The sequence below is a fragment of the Bombus pyrosoma genome, linkage group LG11, assembly GCF_014825855.1.
Source record: "Bombus pyrosoma isolate SC7728 linkage group LG11, ASM1482585v1, whole genome shotgun sequence".
NCBI classification, from domain to species: Eukaryota; Metazoa; Arthropoda; class Insecta; order Hymenoptera; family Apidae; genus Bombus; species Bombus pyrosoma.
Genome location: NC_057780.1, coordinates 6,952,033 through 6,972,433, shown reverse-complemented (window position 1 = coordinate 6,972,433; position 20,401 = coordinate 6,952,033). Strand labels below are relative to the sequence as shown.

The following is a 20,401-nucleotide window of genomic DNA, read 5'->3' as shown; positions in this document are numbered from 1 at the left end:
TTTTAAGACTGATCCGAAGGCAATTAACTCTTACAAATAATAATAAAAGGACCAAGAAAAAGAGAGATTATAAATCTTTTTTATTAAATCAATTACAAATATTTATTATATTTCTTCTACGTTAAATATAAAATTGAGTATTCGAAGTGAAACAAAAGCATTTCTAGTAACATTTGTTCGTTACGTACGATCAGTTGGCAGCAACGCAGGAGGACGAAATTTAATTCAAATTTAATAACAATCGAATAACAATTAGAATTTTATTTCACGGAAATGGAAAGATAAATATTCATTTTTTATTGTATTGCTTTTTATTAGGGAAAAATATTGTTTTAACAAATGAAGTATAGAAGTATGAACGGCCAAATATATTAATGAACTAGAACGTCACCTGCATAAAATTTCAGAAACTGTTATTTGAGCGGTTTATGTACCGTAACAGGGCTATACCAAATGAGGAATATAATGAATGTTATTATACAGGTATTGCAACTACCAATATCGAAGATAAATAATTTATACTATCATTTTCTAATGATATAATCTATCACGAAAGCTACATCGAAATTAAACTTGTACTGTAATTTGTAATACTATATACGTACTATATTCCTTAATAGTTCGTAAAACTCTTTTTATAATATATCTTTATGTACCTAAACGCGTTAAGGATATTGATCATACAGTTAACAATGACTTATTAAGATTATGCAGTAAGGTCTTATCTTCGTGTTTAATCCTATCTTAATTTAGAACTATCTAAAACTATAAGTTATATAGAAATAATAAGAACTTTTTTACATATATACCTTCACAGAATCTGATGAATTGTTTCATATGCAAGAACACTGGTTAACGAAAACCTCATTGTATGATATATGTAGTAACTGCAAAATACTTTTAAGAAGGAACGTTTTGATTAGCATTTTGTACTACACCAGTGCAAGTTGTTTCCGCTGGTACAGATAAGACTGGTGCGTACTGCATATAATGTGGTTGACCAGCAACAGCATACCAGTGTTCAGGTATATTTTGTGGAGGTATATTATATGGGGTTGGCGGAGGGCATAAGTACGGCGGGCATAGGCCAGAATAAGCTTGTGCGTAATCCATTCCAGGACACAGATGCGGCGAGAACGGTTGCACACTGTTGTTGTCATGTATATCAGAATGTGATAAGCACGGGATTGGTATAAAACTTGGATTAAGGGAATAGTAAGGATTTGCGAATGCTTCCGCTTCATTGCCATAATACGGCAGTCCGGAATACATGCCTTGTTGCATGTAAGACGCTTGATAAGTATTCATTGCATTTGCAGGAGTATGTAGCTGCTGATGTATTGATTGTGAAGGTTGAACATTCATACTATCTTCTTTTACATCTCTGTCCAATTTGGAAAGTTTAGAGTTTGATCCGTTGCTTGAATACTGATTAGAAAAATGCGAAGCAGATCGATGTCGATCTATATAAAAGACAAGTATTTATTAAAATTGTGCATACGGACATAATTATTCAAACTGCCTGTTACTTACTCTCTGAATTTTTCTTATATCGTGGACCTAATCCATTTCTATTTAAACGAGAAGATTCCTTATTTGCATATTCTAATTTATTATCGCGAGACGAGTACGATGTTTCTTTCCCATCATTTCCTCTTTGAACTTCAGTCTTCTGAATCTGTGTATTTTTGATATCATTTACATATCTATTTTCGTTTTCTTGGTACAGTGATTGCGTGCCAATTTCTTTCTGATCATTGTTAGGCTCTTTCTTTTGTTGCGTAAGTGTACAATCCTGGATCATATTCGTGATATTTGTAATTTCTTCTTCATTCGGAGATGCACCTTTTCAATTAACAAATGAATAAATGTAAGGTTAATATAATAAGTAAGATTAATATAATATAAAAAATATAAAAATAACATACCTTGATACCACTGTCCAAAATCAGGCGACTGTACATTTGTTAAATAATTCCAATTAGCACCACCACGAAAATACTACAAAATAGTTTGAAATAAATAAATATGTAGCTATGAATTAGTTTGTAACAATTGATCCTTACCTCTAATCCTAAATTGTAAAAGAATCTCAATGTGAATGGATCTACAGGAATGCAAAAAAGGTTATTTATGAAATTCATTATCAAGTTATGTATATAAAAGTAATTTACACAATTACCTGATAGCGGCAAATCACTACCATTTACATCAATACTTTTTTGTACAGAACAATTAATAGAACGTAGCATATGATCTATTTGAGCATTAGAATCTCCTGAAATATTAAAAAAAGAAAACATAAACAATTCACGACATAGAAGTTGCAATAATAATTTAAGTGAGTTTTATCTTTAATTACATACCAGCATATGGTGCATAATATATATCTTTCTGCATCTTCTGTTTAGAATACGAGTTAAAACTGACATTATTATCATTATTCGTTGCACTATCAGATTTTGAATTTCTTATACAATTATTTTCGGAGTTTTTATGTGAGAATGAATCTTTTTCTTTACGTTCTTTATTATTTTCTTGCCTTCCAATATCTATTGTAGAAGACTGAGTGTTATCAAGAACCATTTTTGTAGAAAACATTTCAACAGAATTCTATAAAAGAAAATATTTTGCTATAATAATTTACATGCATTTAGATTTTACAATAATTAAACAATTTTTTATAGCTTACATCAATTGAGTAATTAGCACACTTATCCATTGAGTAATTCTCATATTCTTGATGATCCACTTTTCTACAATAAAATAGAGACTTGTAATACAGAAGAAAAAGATAGATTTATTAAATAATTATCATGATAAGATACTTACAATGATCCTTCCTTCCACTGAAAATTGTTCTCATTAACATCACTGACAATATTATCATTATTTTCATTTTTATCATTATTATTTGATAAAATATTCGCATTAGAATCTTTAGTTTTACGTGATGATGCACTGCATGCTTTTCTCCACTTTTGATCTATTACAATACAGAATAAATATTTACAAAAAATATAAAAATTCGTTTTTAATACGTTTAATTCGTTTCTAAGTACTAACTTGAATCTAAGAGTAGATTCTTTTTGCAAACTGGTAGCCAATTAGCCTGTTTATTTTTCTTTAGCGGTAATGGTTTAAGAGCTGAATATGGCACAATCCTTTTTTCTCCTAACTCTTCAATAAAGACTAATACAGGTCCCTGACTTTTACCCATTTCTTGAATATGTCCATAATAAAATATGGGATCATTGTTTTTCTTTTGCAATATTTTTGTATCATTATCATTAACATCCTTTCCGAGAGAAGACACATAAATGCTATTATTATTGGTTTTGTCAAAATCTTCCTCATTAAAGTCCACTTGTACCAAACATTTGCCACCAATTTGGAGTTCATGACTATTGTGCCTAGTCCATCCTGCATTTTTCACTTCTAAAATATGATTTATTTTCTTCTTTTAATGAAATTATGATACTTTTAGTACAAATCAATTTTTGTTACCTCTTCTAATTTCATGCCATATATCAAAGTCAGTATTACGATAGATATTGGGATCAAGAGCTTTAGCAATTCTATAAGGAAAAGGTGGTATATTTTTTATTATGGCCCTTGCATCATCAACCTCATCAGTTCCATTGTCAATTTTATTATATATCTCTGCAGCTAATTGGCTAAACACAAATAAATTGAACCTACAATAACATTTTGAACCATGTATTAATGACATAATTATTATTTGACTTACTCTCGGATCTCTAGATTGCCTTTAAGAAAAAACTTATCATGTCTAAATGTAGCTGTTCTATCATGTAACATTTTATGAACAGTACCCTCTATATTAGCCATTTGAAAAACATCTTTATATAACACTTGATAGACAATAGCTATAAATAATTTTTAAAATGTTTATAATTTATATTTATATTATAAATAAAAAAATATTAAAAATCTAATAGAACACATACATTGACAAAAAGCAGCGTTTGCAACAAAGTCCTTTGTATAAATACTTTCATACTGTTTTTGTGGTGTATGGCATAGATATATTATATCCTTAAAACCATTATTTGTAACATTATGATTCGCTTGCTTCTGACTACTAAATATAATAAATTCTCTTTTATAAAGTAACGACATAGCTTGAATTTCAGTCATGCCACCCCATTCCGTAAAACATATCATTTGTTCTAAATAATCTTCAAATGGAATCGATATACCCTACAAAAGAATATTTATTAACTAAACTATTTATATAGATATTAATTAAGGATTAACCAAATATGGCATATCCACCTCCGAAAATAGATGTTTTGTTTTTCTCATGAACTCCACACATTCTTTTCTCACTCTTATATGATAATGTTGTGTCAAGTAAACTTGTTCGCTAACTGCCCTGAACAAACAAGTTGGATCCCTAGGTGCATGTTTCCTGAAATATCCTTCATTTTGTAACCATTCATCAATAGGTTCTTGCGTACGTTTCAATGGTTTTCTAGGAGATATTTCCATCTTATATCACTAAAAGAAATAATGAAACTATTTTTTTTTTTTGTTAAAAATACGAATTACGCGTATTTTCGTTAAACATAACAAAGTAATAGTAGTAAGTAGCCGTCTAAATATTGCGAAATTCTTAAGATTTTTTTTTATCAACTCATGATAATAACTTCCATTATAGGGAAAGTACGAAAAGATGTTTTTGTCTATCGTTAATCATGAATACTTACTGTGGAAATAAAAGACAAAAAAGTTAGTTGTAAACAGAATTGTACCTGTTTGAAGAGAAATAATTAATAGGTCGAGGAATTTCTTCGATTCGAGATTATCGAGCCACACAAAAATTTTTTAAATCGTACAACGTAACTGTTACTTTGCAATTATCGTCGTAGCATGGTTAACAAAGGACTAGCAACAGGTTCTCTTCATTAGCTTCCTATTAAGATAGATTTCTCTAAGACTATTGGACGGAAAGATCTTTTCAACCAATCATAATCTTTCATTTGGCACTTTTGGTTGTGTTTATATTATAAAAGGACCTTTAGTGAACTAATATACACATTTCCTTTGTTTGTATTTTCGCGCGACGGTTCGAAAGTCATATTTTCCAAGATACATTATACAAATAATAATTCTTATACATTAGTCCTTTATATATAAATTTAATTAATACTAAAGTCGATAAAAAAAACTTCGAAAGAGGTTCAAATATTACAAGACATCTTCTTACAAATTACTTTTTTATTCGTCATAATTTTCATCGGAATGACAATGCGATGTGTACGAAATATTAAAAAAGTACAATAGCCCCTTATATAAAATATGATTTTTACAGAAATATAAGATCAACCGCTGTACCATTGCGATATTCTGTAACGCATGCAATGCTACCAATTTTGTTGCTATCGAAAATAACATTTTGCCTGCGTGCAGCTTTCTTAGTATAAAAAGTACATCCTTTGGCGAGTTAGTATTAAAGACGGATGTCGATGCAAGCCCAAAGTTATTTAAGGCTGGTAACTTTAGGAATCAGATCAATGGCTTGTGAAGTTTTATCGCATATTTTTTTCGTTTTTCTTGTCTTTTAAATTAAATTTGGACCTGAACCTTCATCGTCGTTCCGTTGTTAATAGTTTTGTGTAAAAATCGACTTGTGCGTCTCGCCGAAAGGGACGCTCATGGCGGTAGGATAAGTATAATCATAAGATTACATTAACACAGTGTTTCGCATTCTCCTTTTTTCTTGTCGACAATGTATGAATAATTGTTATAAAATGTCACGATATAGAAAATGGAAGAAATGACGAGTCGCTGCTTCCTTTCTTTTCCGTTCTTTTCGTGTTAAAAGCTTCCTTTAAGCAGCTATCTTTTCTGCGTCGATTGCTAAAACAAAAGAAAAACATCATCATAAGAAAAATATTGTCTCTTATTAATAATATATTTACTTCGCATTCTAGCTCACCTTCTTTGGTAGGCAAGGGATTTTTCTCAAGCGTTTCCGCGTGCTTCAATTTTGCGGGATTGAAATTCTCAATGTCAGAGATCAGCTCTTGCTTTTCTTTCTCCTGCTGGATCACTGAACAGAAAAATTCGATTTGTTAACATTTTCCTTGGATCAAATTAATAATTTCTCTCAAAAATTATGAAAGGTAAACAAAATATATGAAGTCATGAAATACAATACTGACCATCCATATCAGGTAGGAAAATCTTTTCTTGAGTTTCGGTGTGCTTCAGACTGCTTGGGTCGAATGTCTCGATGCCTGACATAAGCGTTTGTTGAGTCTTCTCCGCAGCTACATCTGTAAGGCGTAAATTGAGATTAAAGAACGGAATATGAAACATGTAAGAGAAAACTATGAAAGGTAAGGTCACCGTGGAAACCACCGTGAAATTACACCAACTATATATTTATGTAACAATTTCACTGTGTCGCTATACCATGAAATTATTTTAAAACCATTGTAGTTGCCCAATTTTATCAAAATTACGAATAAATATAAATCTTTTACGGGGAACTTATTTATTAATGTAAAGAAAGTATATATATTATTTTTAAATAGTTTCCTCTAGCAAGGAACATTAAAGCCTTATTGTTATTGGGATATTTCAAAAAAATGTTTATCGCGATAGTGGACGTAACATCGTGTTGTTATCGTGGACGCAGTACAGAGTACAAGACTACCGACAACTGACAACCTAAGTGGACATGCAAAACAATTCCTTCTAAGCGGCTGAAAGCGAAAGTGAATAAGCTTGGTTTGGTCACGTATATTTTGGTCACCTCGAAGCACCAAAAGCAACAGCATACCCTCCTTTTGATCCCGTCCAAAGTAGAAGCAGGGAATCTGAGAATCAAATATTCCCCTAAAAATCAGATAAGTTTCTATGATACCTTTGGCATTGGGTAATATGATCTTCTCTTTCGTATCGGCATGTTTCAATTGATCTGGTTTAAACGTCTCCACATCGTGGATTAATTCAGAATGTTGTCGTTCTTGTCGCACGTCTACATATTACAGTATTACATGCATTATAATCGATAATTTTGAGAAACAAAATTATTAATATTAGAGCTCTATATGTCTATAAAGTTACAGAATATTGAATCGTAAGAATAACATTAAAATAATTCTGTAATACAATGATTTTGGGAGAAAGAAGTAACAAATATTTGCGTTGTACCTTCAGCGGAAGGTAGAACGTTCTTTTCAGCGGTCGCGGCTTTCTTCATACAGCCATGATTGAAACCTTCTAACTCGCTTTTCAAGTCTAAGGCTACTTTTGGCAGGTCTTTCAATGACGGATTCGACATGGTGATGTGTTGTACTCTTTAATCTGAAACAAGCAAACATTTCTTTATGTTAACAAAAATATTTCATAACATCAATTGTGTATCATTGATTATATGATTGAATATAATATAATAACTGTGTATTATAATTACATATATTTTAATTATAAAAATAATTTGTATAATATAACCTCGATAGATTACTTGTTAATATCCAAAAACGTCACAAATAAATTTATAACTATTTAAGAAATTATAAGATTTTATAACACAAATTTTCCGTCCCTAATCTAAAAGTTACAATCTCTTTTATTTGTACTTTGCTACCCGCAAGAGTTTCGTTTGAATATCGATGTCCAGAAGAATTTCCAATTATAAAACTGACATCAACAACTAGAATTACAATCTGAAATGACCTATCGGGTTTTGTCCGTGGACGCGATATATTTTTGTTTACCGTCCAGTTGAACAAAAGCTGTCCAGAAAACGAACAAGTTGTATTCATAACAAAACAGAATCCAATTATTCTTGAACTATCTCTAACGAAATTTCAAGATATTTTATATAATATACACAATATATACGTACAAGTTTCCTATGGTAAGTATTCAAATATTAAGGTTGCTCGAAAAATTTGTAGCGAAAGTTCAGAAAGATTTAATTAAAGTTAGAGATTTTGCCATCTACATACATGTAAGTTACCGAATCTTTTCTTAAAAAATTGTTTATCTTTTTCACACTAACAGAATGCAGCTTTTTATACATTTATGGGAAATTTAGAAGTGCAAAAATTATATTGGAAAAATTTGAACTCAATCTGAAAAAATATATAGAAGCTGTAAGATATTCACTATAAAGTTATATTTAGTAAAAAATTAATGTAATTTACTAAATAAAATATGTCAAATATAAAATGTATTTATTACCTTATTTATCATCTTAAACGTGTACTGTGAATTAATAATTGAGAATGATCTCATTGAATACTGAGACTTACTAATGTTGCTGACGATTACTTGTTTATACTTTCGTGATCCCTGCAAAATATATACTTGTCTTAAGTATTTGGAACTGTTGTATATATTTCCAAAATCATTTATAGTTCTATCAATATAATCATGATAGTTGGATGTCATTCCGGCATTAATAAAATTTTTAAATGTTTCGTATAACACATAATATGTTCATAAAAAGTGTAAGAATACTTTCGTGACATATGTAAACGATATACAGCTGTATATCGCTCTGAATCGCGATACTTGCTGCAACTTTTAGCCCATTTTCTTTATTCTCAATTGAACAATGATTGAGCATCGGATATATCGGAAACAAGAAGAAGCGAGAATCTGCAAGTGTCAGCGAACGAGTCGGTTCATTGTCATCGTGTTACCGAGAATCGAACGAAGTCTGTGTACACAAACGTGATACGCGCACTCGAGTGTGCGCGTCTATCGACCAAACATATCGATATCGAATGCTTCTCGCAACGCTTTCAATGCATATTGGCAGAAACGTCGGAATTTAAACGTTGAAAATTCTTTCATATAATGCACACGCTATATATAGAAGGACTCGACGATACTAAAATGGAAAATTTCAAATTGGATTTGATTTACTCTATACTATAGTACGTTACGTTTACTCAGCCACCTCACAACTTACCATTTTTATACCATTCTTTGTTATTTCTTTTCAAACGTATAAATTTGAAATTTTAACATTTTTGCATTATTATATATTATTATTACATATTATACATCATTTTATTTTTTAGATTCATAAATATTAAATATAAAAGATCAAGAAAACATAGAAGGATTATATAGCAAAAGATTTGATTCACTCTACACACTACATCATGCAATTATGGAAAATTTGAACATACAAAAATGCATATAATATATATTATATGTAAAGATATGTGAAAATATTCAAATTAGAGTACCTATTTTATTAATTATATTTATAAAAATATGAATTTTTATAAGTTTTATAAGTAAGTATTTTATATAAGTCCAATTATTTTTATTATGCATTATACAAGGTTAGTATATTATACATTACTCTATTTTCTAGATTTGTACATATTAAATATTAAATATGAAGAATTGAGAAAATGCAGAAGGATTGTAAAGCAAGAGATTTTTCAATTGACGGAAGATGTAGACAGATGTAAGTACTATAAATTCCGGACGAATAACGGCACCGTTTCTAGTGAATGTAAAGGTAGGCAAGTATTCCTTATCTAGTATTTTACAGCCTCGTCTTATTCGTGTTTCTTTTTTCCTTTTTATAAGTGAAAATAACGGATTGGCCATAATTATGTCGGAACATAATCGGACACGTAACATTTTAAAATGCAACGTGTTACGTTAATTGCAATTAGTGGACTCGTTTAATCGTATCTAGTCGGACTTGGTTTGTGTAAAAATGTTATTAGAGAAACGCAAGCAAGATACGATATCTCTCATTAATAAAATCTGTCTGGAGATTCTTTGTTGTCTAAATTTCGTATTACACGCCAGTAACTAATGCGTTACGAAGCGGAAGCTAAAGCTTGCTACTTCCGGTTCGCGTTTCTTTCCATTTCCTTTCTGGTCACATATCCTCCTCTGTGAATTCTTACTGAAACGTCGGCATTTTTATGAACCAGGATTCTCATTCCCAGTTTAATCTCACAAATTATATTTGCTTTAACTAAACAAATTTATAAATTTACGAATTTATAAAATTCTTCTACTCTACTACGCTATATTTATGTATTCTACCAAATTTTAAGAATTAAAAAAATTCATAAACAATAAATAAATTCATAATAAAAGTACTTCGTCATAAACTGTTTTGCAAAGTATTTGTATGTATTACGTATATATATTCATGAAACGTAAATAATAAAATGGTTTTAATGTATGTTGAAATATAATTAATAATCCATGCACGTTCCGTCGTAAGAAACTTGACAGAAAGACTCGTCATATGTTCATACATCGAATCCGGCACTCACGGTTCTTTTACATTTTACAGTTGTTGGAGCAGTGATGCACAATCGACAATACTTCGCATTCACGGTACCTAAGCGATCTCAAAATCTTAAAAATCGCATGGTTATTTTCGTGTACAAGACTTGTCCTGTTCACTATGTGCAATATTATAGCAAAATGAAGTATATTCGCAAATGAATACAGTTTCGCATGTTTGACCGGCAGGAGTGTACAATTAAAAAAGCTTGTGCACCACTGAAGCTAGAATGACTCATATTCGTCGGGCTCTCCCTACCATTTCTTTCTGTGTTTTCGCTTCCACTTCGTTTTTTCCCTATTTACGTCGCTTATATTCGTTACTTTTAGGCATTTCAACGACTGTTTTGAACAGACGAAAATATCACTAGCCAAGAAGATTGTACATTGTACTTTTACATCGAAACTTGTACTTCAGAAGAAACTTGTACATTTCATGAAGCGGACTCACTGGTTCAAAGTCGCAAAACCTTTATCAGTACTTGAAACTGTTATGACTATGACACAATGCTTCTTGGAGTTCCATTATCGTTTGAGAGAAATCAACATTATTTATATTTCAAAGAGCAAGTTGCGTTAAATGTGTTACATAAAAGTTTTGGACCTACTATATTTTTTACAAGCATATTTTTAAAAAATCAAGAAACAAATTTCACTCTCTGGCAAAATCTAACATGGAAGTACTTTCTAATGAAGAACAGTACTCAATCTATCTTGAGAAGCTATTTCTTTCAAAATTTCTTATGATTATATTCGTTCTAAAATTAGTTGAATATAGTCTAGCGCTGTAACAGGCAATAAGAAATATACACAAGTGCGATAAGACAAAAAGAACAGAATGGAAGAAATTACAGATTCAAGAAGGATGAGAAGGCACAGATATAGCGTACATCAGTGGCTCCAAGAGAACGTTTCAAGGGATACGTTCCAACGGTGGGTCAGCATCGACAAGGCTGTGTATAGGTCCTTATATGGTAGCTAGCCGTATGGCTGTATATAGAGAGAGCTCGAAAGAGGCTGAATACGCAACTGTGAAACACATTCGTGTCCTTTACGTATCCGCTTGTTGAATATTTCTTCTCTCCCTATCATCGGTACACGTGTAGGAGTCTTGCATCGAGTGCACGCATACGAAAGCACCCACTGGTCTGCGTTATGCGTAACGGTAACAAAAGAAGAGGAGATTACTTTAGTTGTACGGTTAGCACGTTTGAGTATGTCCAATACATACGAATTAATCTTCTCAAGGCCAGTTTCATTTTTCAAAATTGTATATAACTTTATGAAAAGAAACAAGCCTTTATACATAATAAAGAATCTCATAGTAATGCCAAAATTAATGTAGTCTTATTCAAATGCTTGATACCGTACGATTTCGCGGCATGTTACAACGTTAAGTCGGTCGATTTCACAAAAGTCAAGAAAGCAACGGTAGTTCTCGATGATTCTAAAAGATGTATCTCATTTGATTTTATCACGATACAACGAGGGGGAAGAGGAGAGCTAAAAACGGCTTCAGTACGCCAGTGTCCGAAGAGAAATCACGATAAATCCTACTTGATCTCGCGAGGAGAAAAGAGGTCTGCAAGTTAATAAGGAAACTAGGTTGCTCGCACCGACGCGCTAGCCGGTTTGCAGGACGCGTCGGTGTACGCTACGCTTCGACGAGCCATGCTCATCGCGAGATTGAACACATCTATGAGACTCACGTTTAACTGGGTATCTTGAAATCTCTGTACTATAATTACCATGAAGAACGTTTAGTACTTTGTCATAAACAACAGTAATTATTCGAATTTTGACGTCATTCATACATATCTTGTACATTGAACGTTTATAATATATATTTTTAGTTGAAGAAGATATGAACAGCTGCAAACGGATCGCGCGCATTATTCATAACTTCTACGTAAGTCTGGTGAACGGACCGGCGTGTGTCTGGAACCGATCGACTGTAAACGCATCCGGTGGAATCGATAAGATCAGTTAATCGTCCAAAGGTTTCTGGGCAGACATTGTCGTGGGTTCGTGGTAAAGAGAGATCTTACGGCTGACGGCTAACGAGTTCGCGCGGCCTGCCAATTAACTTGGGTAATCGCATTTAATGGAGGACCCTCAGTGGCGTATGCAGCGGTTCGTTTCTGAACGGACTCGTGTGGCGTTTGGCTATTGCATTGACCAGTTAATGGTGCTGGTGGACTGCGCACACGCTTGGCCACCTACGTATACCGTCAAATACCCACGTAAAAGCGTGCAGCATGGCTAGAAAATGCGTTTGCTTGCGATGATTCCGTGTTGCGCTCGCGCTTCGAGCAAACGCGATACAAACGCCCTCTTTTTCTCTCTTTCTTCTTCTCTTCCTCTCTCTTTCGTGCAACCGTGACGGCTAACGAACCCTGGACGCGCGCGTATCGTATCGAGCGGTGGCGCGTACGTTCAGGGACGTATTACGTGTTACCAAGCGGCTTGTCCTGCTCGCAGACTTGAAAATACACTTCTTTTTGTCCTTATCGTATAAAATGAATTTTTCAGGCTCCAAAAGTATCATAAAAATTTCTATTGAAGAGCCCTAATTTAATTTTGTTAATCTCGTTAATCTCATTAACCATATCAATATTAAGATATAGATTTTGATATATCTTCGTAATTAATAAATATTTAACTGTGTTTATAGTTGTAAGAAAAGCAAGAATTCGCCGATGAAAGCCACGTCATACATTAAATTATACCGCTATTTCGACGCAGTAACCGATGCGGAAGGAATCCTCTTCAGCGGTCAAGATTTCGTGAACGAGTACCAAGGTATACATCGTGAATGAATAAAGAACTCTGAAGAGAACCCTCTGACCCAATCTTGATTGCAGATTGCTTTCGTCATTACGCTTCTGCATGACAAGCGACATCCCGATTGTGATACTTGACGAATAAGGGGTGATACAGTCGTGTTCAGAAGGCACTCTTTTCGTCAGGAACGTACGATAAATCTTCTACCATTTGTTTAATAAATTAACGATATATTACAAAAATTTTTTTAAAGGAAATCATAACACTTTATATATGTTCTAACATCAAGCTTTTTAATATTTTCTTTTTATTAATCATCCCATTATATTCTAGATTTAACTGTAGATTGTGTTTTAAGTTCTAGTCCAGAATCGACCTTGAGTATGCTCGAAGAAGTCTTAGGATATTTCTCTTCCGGAACGTGAATGAAATAGCGGTGCGCGCGCGCCCCTTTGGGGCTGTCGTGTAAATATATACGTGTCGGTTTTATACATGTGGGGTTGCATCGGGGGAGCGGTCGACTGGTGGCAGACGGTTTCATCGATTGGCAATGCGGGGGTCGAAGAGTGGGGTATCTGAACTCTTCACAGCTATCTATGCGTACTACATAACGTATCGACGACCTCGGCTTTCATGGTCAATGGTAAAAAGGTGATTTTTTAATACATCGCGTGGGATTCACCTCGATCCTCGTTCTTTTTCCACTAATACGCAAGCATTTGTAGATATCAGAAGTATATATCAGAATTATTAAAAGGCATAGATGTAAAATACGTGCTATTAGAATAGATTATAAAAATGTATTTATTTTCAGGTAAATGACTGAATTTTATTTAAAGAAAACTTCTAGTAGAAGTATGGATTTGTCATCGGATATTTATCTAGTTTGGACGCACTAAATTGCAAATACATAGATACAAGTTATCATAATCGTTATGTTCAAGAGTAAACCGATGTGTTATACGTATGAGACATCGCAAATAAAAATTGTGTCTGCTATACAAATCGATAAACAGAATTTCTAGAGTGTTTTACTTATTCGAAATATCTGCTCGTTTGCCTTGAAACGAGTCAACTTGTCCGAGACATGATAAGATGCAAATACCGCTGGATTCTTCCTTATGAAGATACCACGCATGAATATGTGTAGATTTAATTAGAGAAAAATGCAATTTATATTGCATGTACTGCAATGTAATGAGTCCACCAAGGCAACTATTTATTAAAAAGAATAATTGTTTCATTATTGTTTTACTTAAAATAATTACTTAATTACTATTATTTGTTTCCAAATATTTTCAAGGAAAAAATTAATTTTTCCAGAAATCTAGCTCCCGACGAAAGGCAGTAAATACTTGCAATTACAAGGACAAAAGCGTGCTTGCCAGTCGGCAACCAGAAGCGCATTTGTGTGTCTGATGCGCGGCGGAGTGCATCTGTCAAAACCACGCCCTTATCCCATCCTATCATCCTAACGGACTCACAAGAGCCCAGCGATAAGTACTTACTTACTTAATGGCCAATGCTTCCGAAATTCGTATGACTCATTTATCCCAAGCTTAATTATTATTTCAAATGTTTACCGGCATATACAAAAATATATTTCTAAGGATTATAAAGTGTGTAAAACACGAAGGGTGGTAATAATAATATTTCTTATTTTAGATATTCAAATATCGTAAAAGTATAATAGTAATTTATACAAGACGCTACGATATAATATTTTAAACGCCTGTTATATAAAAGAAAAAAAAAATGAAAAATTTATTGTTTCGTATCAACGATTCAGATTCGTAGGTGTACAGAACGCGTATGGAGATTTGACCACACCCCTCCATTTTCGATCGGCGAATAATGAAGACGATCGATATCCTCAAAAGTATATTATCCTTATGGCGATTTCCAAGTTCAGGCGCAGGAAGGATGACTCGAGTGACTAACCGATACCGATCGTCTTCGACCAGTTTTCGTCTTATTAAAAAACATGCAAGTATACACACACGATATACGATACCGCCTTTCTTCGAACGGCAACGAAGAAAGCCGGTTCGCTTTGATACGTCAACGAAAATATCACCGTATGCTTTTTTATACACTTGAAAGCGCATGCAATTTAGATGATCGTAGATAGAATGCATCGGCGGCAAAGAGCACTGACCTGTCAGTTGTCACCTAGAGAGATAGGCAAGCGCAACACCGTCCAGCCAAACGTTCAAGGGCAGGATGGAGGCAGTACACTGACTGACCGGCTAGTGATTCCACGGCACGTAACACCAGGTAACACCGGCGAACCACTCTTCCACTCTTCCTTCTGCCGATCCTACGCTCGCACCGTTCAACCCCACCACAAATTCAGACCCCGAACGTTGGCCAATCACGCACCATCGTTTCACTCCCGCTCACTACCAAATTCCTCCTTCCATCCATCGAACACTTCCTCCAATGGTCTCCTTGACCGTCATCGGGAGGGTGGCTGACTCACCCTTCGCGACAAGTATGATTTTGCATTCGATGCACGAAAAAGTTTCATGTTTTTTAAGCGTAAACTCGCTTTCAATACTTTTATTTCGTTATTAGATTATGTTCTTTTTCTTCGTTTAGCAATTTATACGACGGATATTATTCCTGGATAAATTGAAATAGCAGTCGTAAGCAAAAGTACCGAAGAAATGCACCGTTGCTATTTCTGGCACAATGGAAAGGGAGCAGGGCCGAAGGACGTTCTAGGGGTTGACGAGAGCTGAAATGACTCATCTTATAGTTATCCCAGCTGCGCGTCATATGGCAGTCCCGTTGGGTAGCACTTCGAAATAGCCCGGTATATTCGGAAAAATTGACTTATTTAAAGGAAGAGCAATACCGTCCATTACGGCGCTTTTCAATAAATGTTTCGTCTTCTAGTTGGACCAAATAAATATTAATTATAAAAATGTATTGAAGGAAAGGAAATATTCCTATAAACTGAAAAATATCATATAAATTTTATTATTTCTTATGAATTGAATTTCTTAATTAATAGTTCGAAACTGTTTTAACTATAGAGTAAAATAAGCCATAGACGATATGCAGAATAGCAGTATGCATTACTAGTCATACTAAGCATAATAAAATACATATGTACTTTAAAAACATTCAAAACGAAAATGATTTTGAATCTTTTGGTTATTTAAATTAAATTAAAAGTACATATATATATATATATATAAATTTTAAAGGAGTTTGCATATATAGGATGTTATTCATTCTATTGTTATAATTAATAGTTAATTTTTAAAAAATAGATATATACAATATTTACCTATATTACTTAATTAATTATATTGGAATTGGTAAATCTTTTGCAACTAATACTAAAATTTGATCAGTATTCAAACACCAGTTCGCTATATTCTTTGATACTTTACACCAATTTTCACCATGATGGGGTTCTGCAGCAATGCATCTTTTCTTTACATCTTCTTGTTGCTCTTCTGTACCGTTTAAAAGCTCAAATTTGTAGAAATATGCCCACGCGTCTCCCAAATCTGGATCTATCTTCACTGTTCGATTGAACCAGTCACGACACTTCGAAATTTTATGTTCACACCAGAATAATCTATGAAATAATTATTAAAATGATAAATGATTATTCAAATAATCCGTGTGCCATTATATAAAAATATCGTAATAAACAGTCACTCACTTAGATACTGCAAGAAGCACGTGTGGATCATGCTCGCACTTTTTCAAAGCATCAACGCTTTTAGTTTTCCTCTGTGGTCGAGGTTCCATAAAAATTGCCTCTGCCCAAAGTAAACCAGACGTTGGACATTCTTGAAGTGCTTTTGCCATAAGCGTATTTGCCATATCTCTAACACCACCAGTTTTTAATTCATTTCTGATGGCTTCTAACCAAAGCTCTGGGTTCTTCGGATTTTTTAGGCGAGCCTTCTCCAGAACTGACCTAGCTTTAGTAACTTGACCCTTTCTGTGCTCTAATTGTGCTAACAAACGCCATAGTGGAATAGAATTGGGACATTTTTTTATCTATAAAATAAATAAAACTAAAAGATTACTTCCTAACTAAAAGTGAATTAATAAAAAGAAAGAAGAGAATGCTTACAGCTTGATTGTATGTTTCCAAAGCTTTGTCCAAGTTTCCTTGCTGTTCTTCGATCTGCCCTTTCATTAGCCATAGTTTCGGGAAATCATCGAATGCTTCTAGAGCTTCTTTCAGAAGCAATAAGGCTGCGTCGAGATTATTCAAAGCCCATTCTAATTTTGCGCTTTTCATCATAACTCTAGGAGTTGGTGCAGATGCTCTTGCTTTCGCGAGCAACCGTCTAGCTCTTTCGTATTCAGAATTTTCTGATTCTAGCTTCACAGCTGCTAACCAAATCTCCTCCGAATTTGGATTTGCTTGAAACGCAAGTGATAAAATACCTCTTGCTGCTGGAACATCACCCTTAAAATAGAATATAACATTACTCATAGATTATAAAAGCACTTTCGTGAAATTTCATTTTTCATGAATTTTACTTACAGCCAACCACTTCGATTTTGCGCCCATGAGCCAAAGTACTTCACTCTTTGGACAGTGAGCAACTGCTCTTTGAAGCAAAGATTCTAAAGACTCTCGCGTTCCATAAGTTTTCTCAAAGTAAGCTGCACGTAACCAAATAGACTTCTTACTAGGGAATGTCGATAACGCATAAGCGTAGACTGCTCTAGCACATTCCAGTGCCCCTTGTTGAGCGCACTAAAACAATAAATGCAATAAGTAATTGCTCATATGACTATAAATACAAATATAAAATATTACGGTTTCTGCGTCTTCCATCCACGTATGTTTCCTGTCTTCTTCTTCCACTCCGAAACCAATAATTGCTTTAACAATAACTTGACATGTATGTACTGCTCCAGCTTTTTCAGCCTCCATAGCTTCTTTAAACCAGTGTTCTCTATTAATTTCCACTCCGTTCGCGCTCAAAGAAGATATCGCACGATCGATAATTTTCTCTACCATATGTTTATTCCCGTTCGCTTCTTCCAATTTTGCGGCTGTTGTCCAGATTTGTCTATCTGTTGGAATATTTTCTCTTGCTTTGTTAAGAACTTTCCTAGCATTATCATAAGTTTCCAATCGAGCAAGAGCAAGCCATAGATCTACACTGGTTGGACAGCACTCGACTGCTCGACTGAGCAAAATTCGTGCGTCTTCTGGTTCTTCTAATTCCACTGCAGCTTTCCATAATCTCACTGAATTTGGAATATGCTCTAATGCTTTGCGATATACTCTTCTTTTCGCTTTTGTTTCTGTTTCCAAATCCGCCGCTTTTATCCAAATTCTAACAGACGTTGGTATGTGTCGTACAGATTGCGCAATTACAGCTTTAGCTGTATCTGGTGGCTGCAGCCTAGCCGCTTCTAACCATAAATCTTCCGACGTAGGGTTCACTTCACAGCCTTTCATTATTAAATTCCGTGCAGCTTGCACTTTCCCGGTGACTTCCTCTAAACGAGCAGAAGCGATCCATGCTGGTGGATGATTAGGATTTGTCTCCCTTACAGATTTTAGTAACAACCTAGCTTTCTTGATATCACTGAAATTAAGAATAAATATTAACTTCATTGAATTATAATTACCATTAAGATACATTTGATGTTTCTTTAACTCACTTGATATCACCACCATATGTTGGTATCATACTTTGCAAATCTGTGAGATAACCCTTAGGATCAACAACAGTTTGCCCTTCTACAGAATCAGAAACCTGATTCAACTTGACATTCATTAAAGTATTTCTAGCCTGTCCAATTTTTCTTAAATCTAAGTCTCCTGTTGGTGTTAACATTCCGGGTGTTGCTACACCAGGCATCATTGATGCCAAACCACTTGATGGATCTATACTGGTTGATGTTTCTCCTCCTAAATTTCGTGCAAGGACGGAATCCGGTAATGGTGTAAATTTTTCCGCCCGTGGGTTTCGTTGCTTTCGATTTCTAGCGTCACCGACTTCTGGAACATTTTTCCATTCTTCCTCGGCTACATTTACTAATTCCCTTTTCAAGTCAGAAAACTGTTGTTGTATTTTAGGACGTTCTTGACGATACCTTTCTAACTCTTCTCTAAGCCTTTTCTCTCTGTATTCTTTACGCTTTTCATCCATTCGTTTGTCAATTGCCTCATAAATAGCATCAGCTTCTTCATCGTCTTTATCATATGGATCCTGCAAGATACTTAATCATTTAATAAATTGAATCATATAATTATAAATATTTAATAAAGTGTTCTTTCATTGTCCTACTTTACTGAACAAAGATCCTCCATATCCAGAAAATTCATCATAATTAGAATCATTCAAATCCTCTTCATCTTCTTCTTCTTCTTCCTTTTTCTTTGTTCTTTTTGTTGGTGGAGCATGTCTATCATCCCTACAAACAAAATATGAAACATCGGTACGAAATACTTCAATTAAAGGGGAAAAGCCGGAATATAATGCAGTACTTACGAAACATCGTTAGCATCACGAGCTGGACCGATATCAGATCTAGTTGTAAATCCAGTGGCTCTAAAAAACAAGGTGTTAAACCCATATATTAATATTTTATTTCATTAAAAGGGGTTAGGTTAGCTAAATAACATTGCTTCTTATATATTACCCTCTTCCAACACCAGCAACATATCCTAAAGGTGCCGGAACACCCAAAAAATGTTTTTTGTTTCTCGTTGATAACGAAACCGATGGACCTGCCATTCTAACTTTTTGTTGATCCACTTATGTAAACACAAACAAAATTCTTTTATACACTTAACCTCTAAATGATACAAACGTCTGCTTCAAAAGATTGAAAGGTGACTTCTTAATGCTAGATGGCACTTTGAAGAAACTAACATTTAATAGGGCTAAATTTATCATTAGTCCATAAAAAAATAAACTGTAGACAAATAATTTTTAATAATTTGATCACTTTATGTTACAGTAGTAAAGTTAACTTATGCCAAAATACTACATAGTAAAATAAAAATCCAGTACAATATTAAATGTTCTCTCACAATTTTGCTAACCATTAGACATATAACAGAAATTTACAAAATGCACATAATCAAAAATTCTTTGGGCCTTGTAATTCTATGGCACAAATATAGTTACAAAAAAGATTTAATAGACTGAAATATCTTACATTAGACGATAAATTATTGAAAGTTTCGGCACTAATTTATTAACCGTTTGAGTTCCAAGCAGCGCGACCGCGCTGTTTAGATTTTGTGTCGAAAAGTCCCAGCACATTTAAACGCTACGGACGACTGGCGGTATTTTGT

General features: G+C 33.8%; 3 protein-coding genes and 1 long non-coding RNA gene across 12 annotated transcripts; 1 reads left to right on the top strand and 3 right to left on the bottom strand.

Annotated features, from left to right (window-relative positions):
• Positions 1-292: 292 nt before the first annotated feature.
• LOC122572483 (uncharacterized protein DDB_G0283357-like) lies at positions 293-5,076 on the bottom strand. Of its 2 annotated transcripts, none has more exons than XM_043737461.1 (14): positions 4,734-5,076; positions 4,300-4,524; positions 3,972-4,224; positions 3,752-3,890; positions 3,508-3,677; positions 3,067-3,438; positions 2,833-2,986; positions 2,693-2,756; positions 2,367-2,613; positions 2,183-2,278; positions 2,067-2,107; positions 1,929-2,001; positions 1,534-1,845; positions 293-1,463 (listed from the first exon to the last, which is right to left on the bottom strand). In XM_043737461.1, the coding sequence occupies exons 2-14, from the start codon at positions 4,513-4,515 to the stop codon at positions 901-903; spliced, it is 2,700 nt and encodes an 899-aa protein (XP_043593396.1). In that variant the 5' UTR covers positions 4,516-4,524; positions 4,734-5,076; the 3' UTR covers positions 293-900. The 2 variants fall into 2 exon arrangements, with proteins under 2 accessions (XP_043593396.1, XP_043593395.1); XM_043737460.1 differs by having other exon boundaries at positions 4,779-5,076.
• Positions 5,077-5,226: 150 nt separating this feature from the next.
• Positions 5,227-15,414, bottom strand: LOC122572496 (thymosin beta). Of its 2 annotated transcripts, XM_043737494.1 has the most exons (6): positions 15,257-15,414; positions 7,189-7,341; positions 6,899-7,012; positions 6,192-6,305; positions 5,966-6,079; positions 5,227-5,886 (listed from the first exon to the last, which is right to left on the bottom strand). In XM_043737494.1, exons 2-6 carry the CDS (start codon positions 7,316-7,318, stop codon positions 5,858-5,860), a joined length of 501 nt encoding a protein of 166 aa, XP_043593429.1. In that variant the 5' UTR covers positions 7,319-7,341; positions 15,257-15,414; the 3' UTR covers positions 5,227-5,857. The 2 variants fall into 2 exon arrangements, with proteins under 2 accessions (XP_043593429.1, XP_043593431.1); XM_043737496.1 differs by lacking the exon at positions 6,899-7,012.
• Positions 9,340-15,248, top strand: LOC122572501. 6 transcript variants are annotated; one of them, XR_006318470.1, is made up of 4 exons: positions 9,340-12,405; positions 12,989-13,116; positions 13,179-13,749; positions 14,422-15,248. It is a non-coding gene; the product is annotated as an uncharacterized LOC122572501 (long non-coding RNA). The 6 variants fall into 6 exon arrangements; XR_006318473.1 differs by lacking the exon at positions 14,422-15,248 and having other exon boundaries at positions 9,340-12,033; positions 12,168-12,405; positions 13,179-14,341; XR_006318472.1 differs by lacking the exon at positions 14,422-15,248 and having other exon boundaries at positions 9,340-12,097; positions 12,168-12,405; positions 13,179-14,341.
• Positions 15,415-16,056: 642 nt separating the features above from the next.
• Positions 16,057-20,358, bottom strand: LOC122572482 (pre-mRNA-processing factor 6). 2 transcript variants are annotated; one of them, XM_043737459.1, is made up of 10 exons: positions 20,263-20,358; positions 19,741-19,855; positions 19,590-19,649; positions 19,386-19,512; positions 18,757-19,307; positions 17,900-18,680; positions 17,621-17,836; positions 17,201-17,542; positions 16,781-17,124; positions 16,057-16,693 (listed from the first exon to the last, which is right to left on the bottom strand). In XM_043737459.1, the coding sequence occupies exons 2-10, from the start codon at positions 19,833-19,835 to the stop codon at positions 16,414-16,416; spliced, it is 2,796 nt and encodes a 931-aa protein (XP_043593394.1). In that variant the 5' UTR covers positions 19,836-19,855; positions 20,263-20,358; the 3' UTR covers positions 16,057-16,413. The 2 variants fall into 2 exon arrangements, with proteins under 2 accessions (XP_043593394.1, XP_043593393.1); XM_043737458.1 differs by lacking the exon at positions 20,263-20,358 and having other exon boundaries at positions 19,741-19,981.
• Positions 20,359-20,401: the final 43 nt, after the last annotated feature.

What these genes read in the sequence shown, in the direction of transcription:
- LOC122572482 (XM_043737459.1), bottom strand. Translation starts at nt 19,835, where the DNA reads ATGGCAGGTCCATCGGTTTCGTTATCAACGAGAAACAAAAAACATTTT. An exon ending in GTTGCTGGTGTTGGAAGAGG is followed by an intron (nt 19,650 to 19,740) that starts GTAATATATAAG and finishes CTTGTTTTTTAG; the next exon opens with AGCCACTGGATTTACAACTA. An exon ending in GAGGATCTTTGTTCAGTAAA is followed by an intron (nt 19,308 to 19,385) that starts GTAGGACAATGA and finishes AGTATCTTGCAG; the next exon opens with GATCCATATGATAAAGACGA.
- LOC122572483 (XM_043737461.1), bottom strand. Translation starts at nt 4,515, where the DNA reads ATGGAAATATCTCCTAGAAAACCATTGAAACGTACGCAAGAACCTATT. An exon ending in CAGTGGAAGGAAGGATCATT is followed by an intron (nt 2,757 to 2,832) that starts GTAAGTATCTTA and finishes ATTTTATTGTAG; the next exon opens with AAAAGTGGATCATCAAGAAT. An exon ending in TTTACAATTTAGGATTAGAG is followed by an intron (nt 2,002 to 2,066) that starts GTAAGGATCAAT and finishes ACTATTTTGTAG; the next exon opens with TATTTTCGTGGTGGTGCTAA.
- LOC122572496 (XM_043737494.1), bottom strand. Translation starts at nt 7,318, where the DNA reads ATGTCGAATCCGTCATTGAAAGACCTGCCAAAAGTAGCCTTAGACTTG. An exon ending in TTTCCTACCTGATATGGATG is followed by an intron (nt 6,080 to 6,191) that starts GTCAGTATTGTA and finishes TTTTCTGTTCAG; the next exon opens with TGATCCAGCAGGAGAAAGAA. An exon ending in TCCCTTGCCTACCAAAGAAG is followed by an intron (nt 5,887 to 5,965) that starts GTGAGCTAGAAT and finishes CTTTTGTTTTAG; the next exon opens with CAATCGACGCAGAAAAGATA.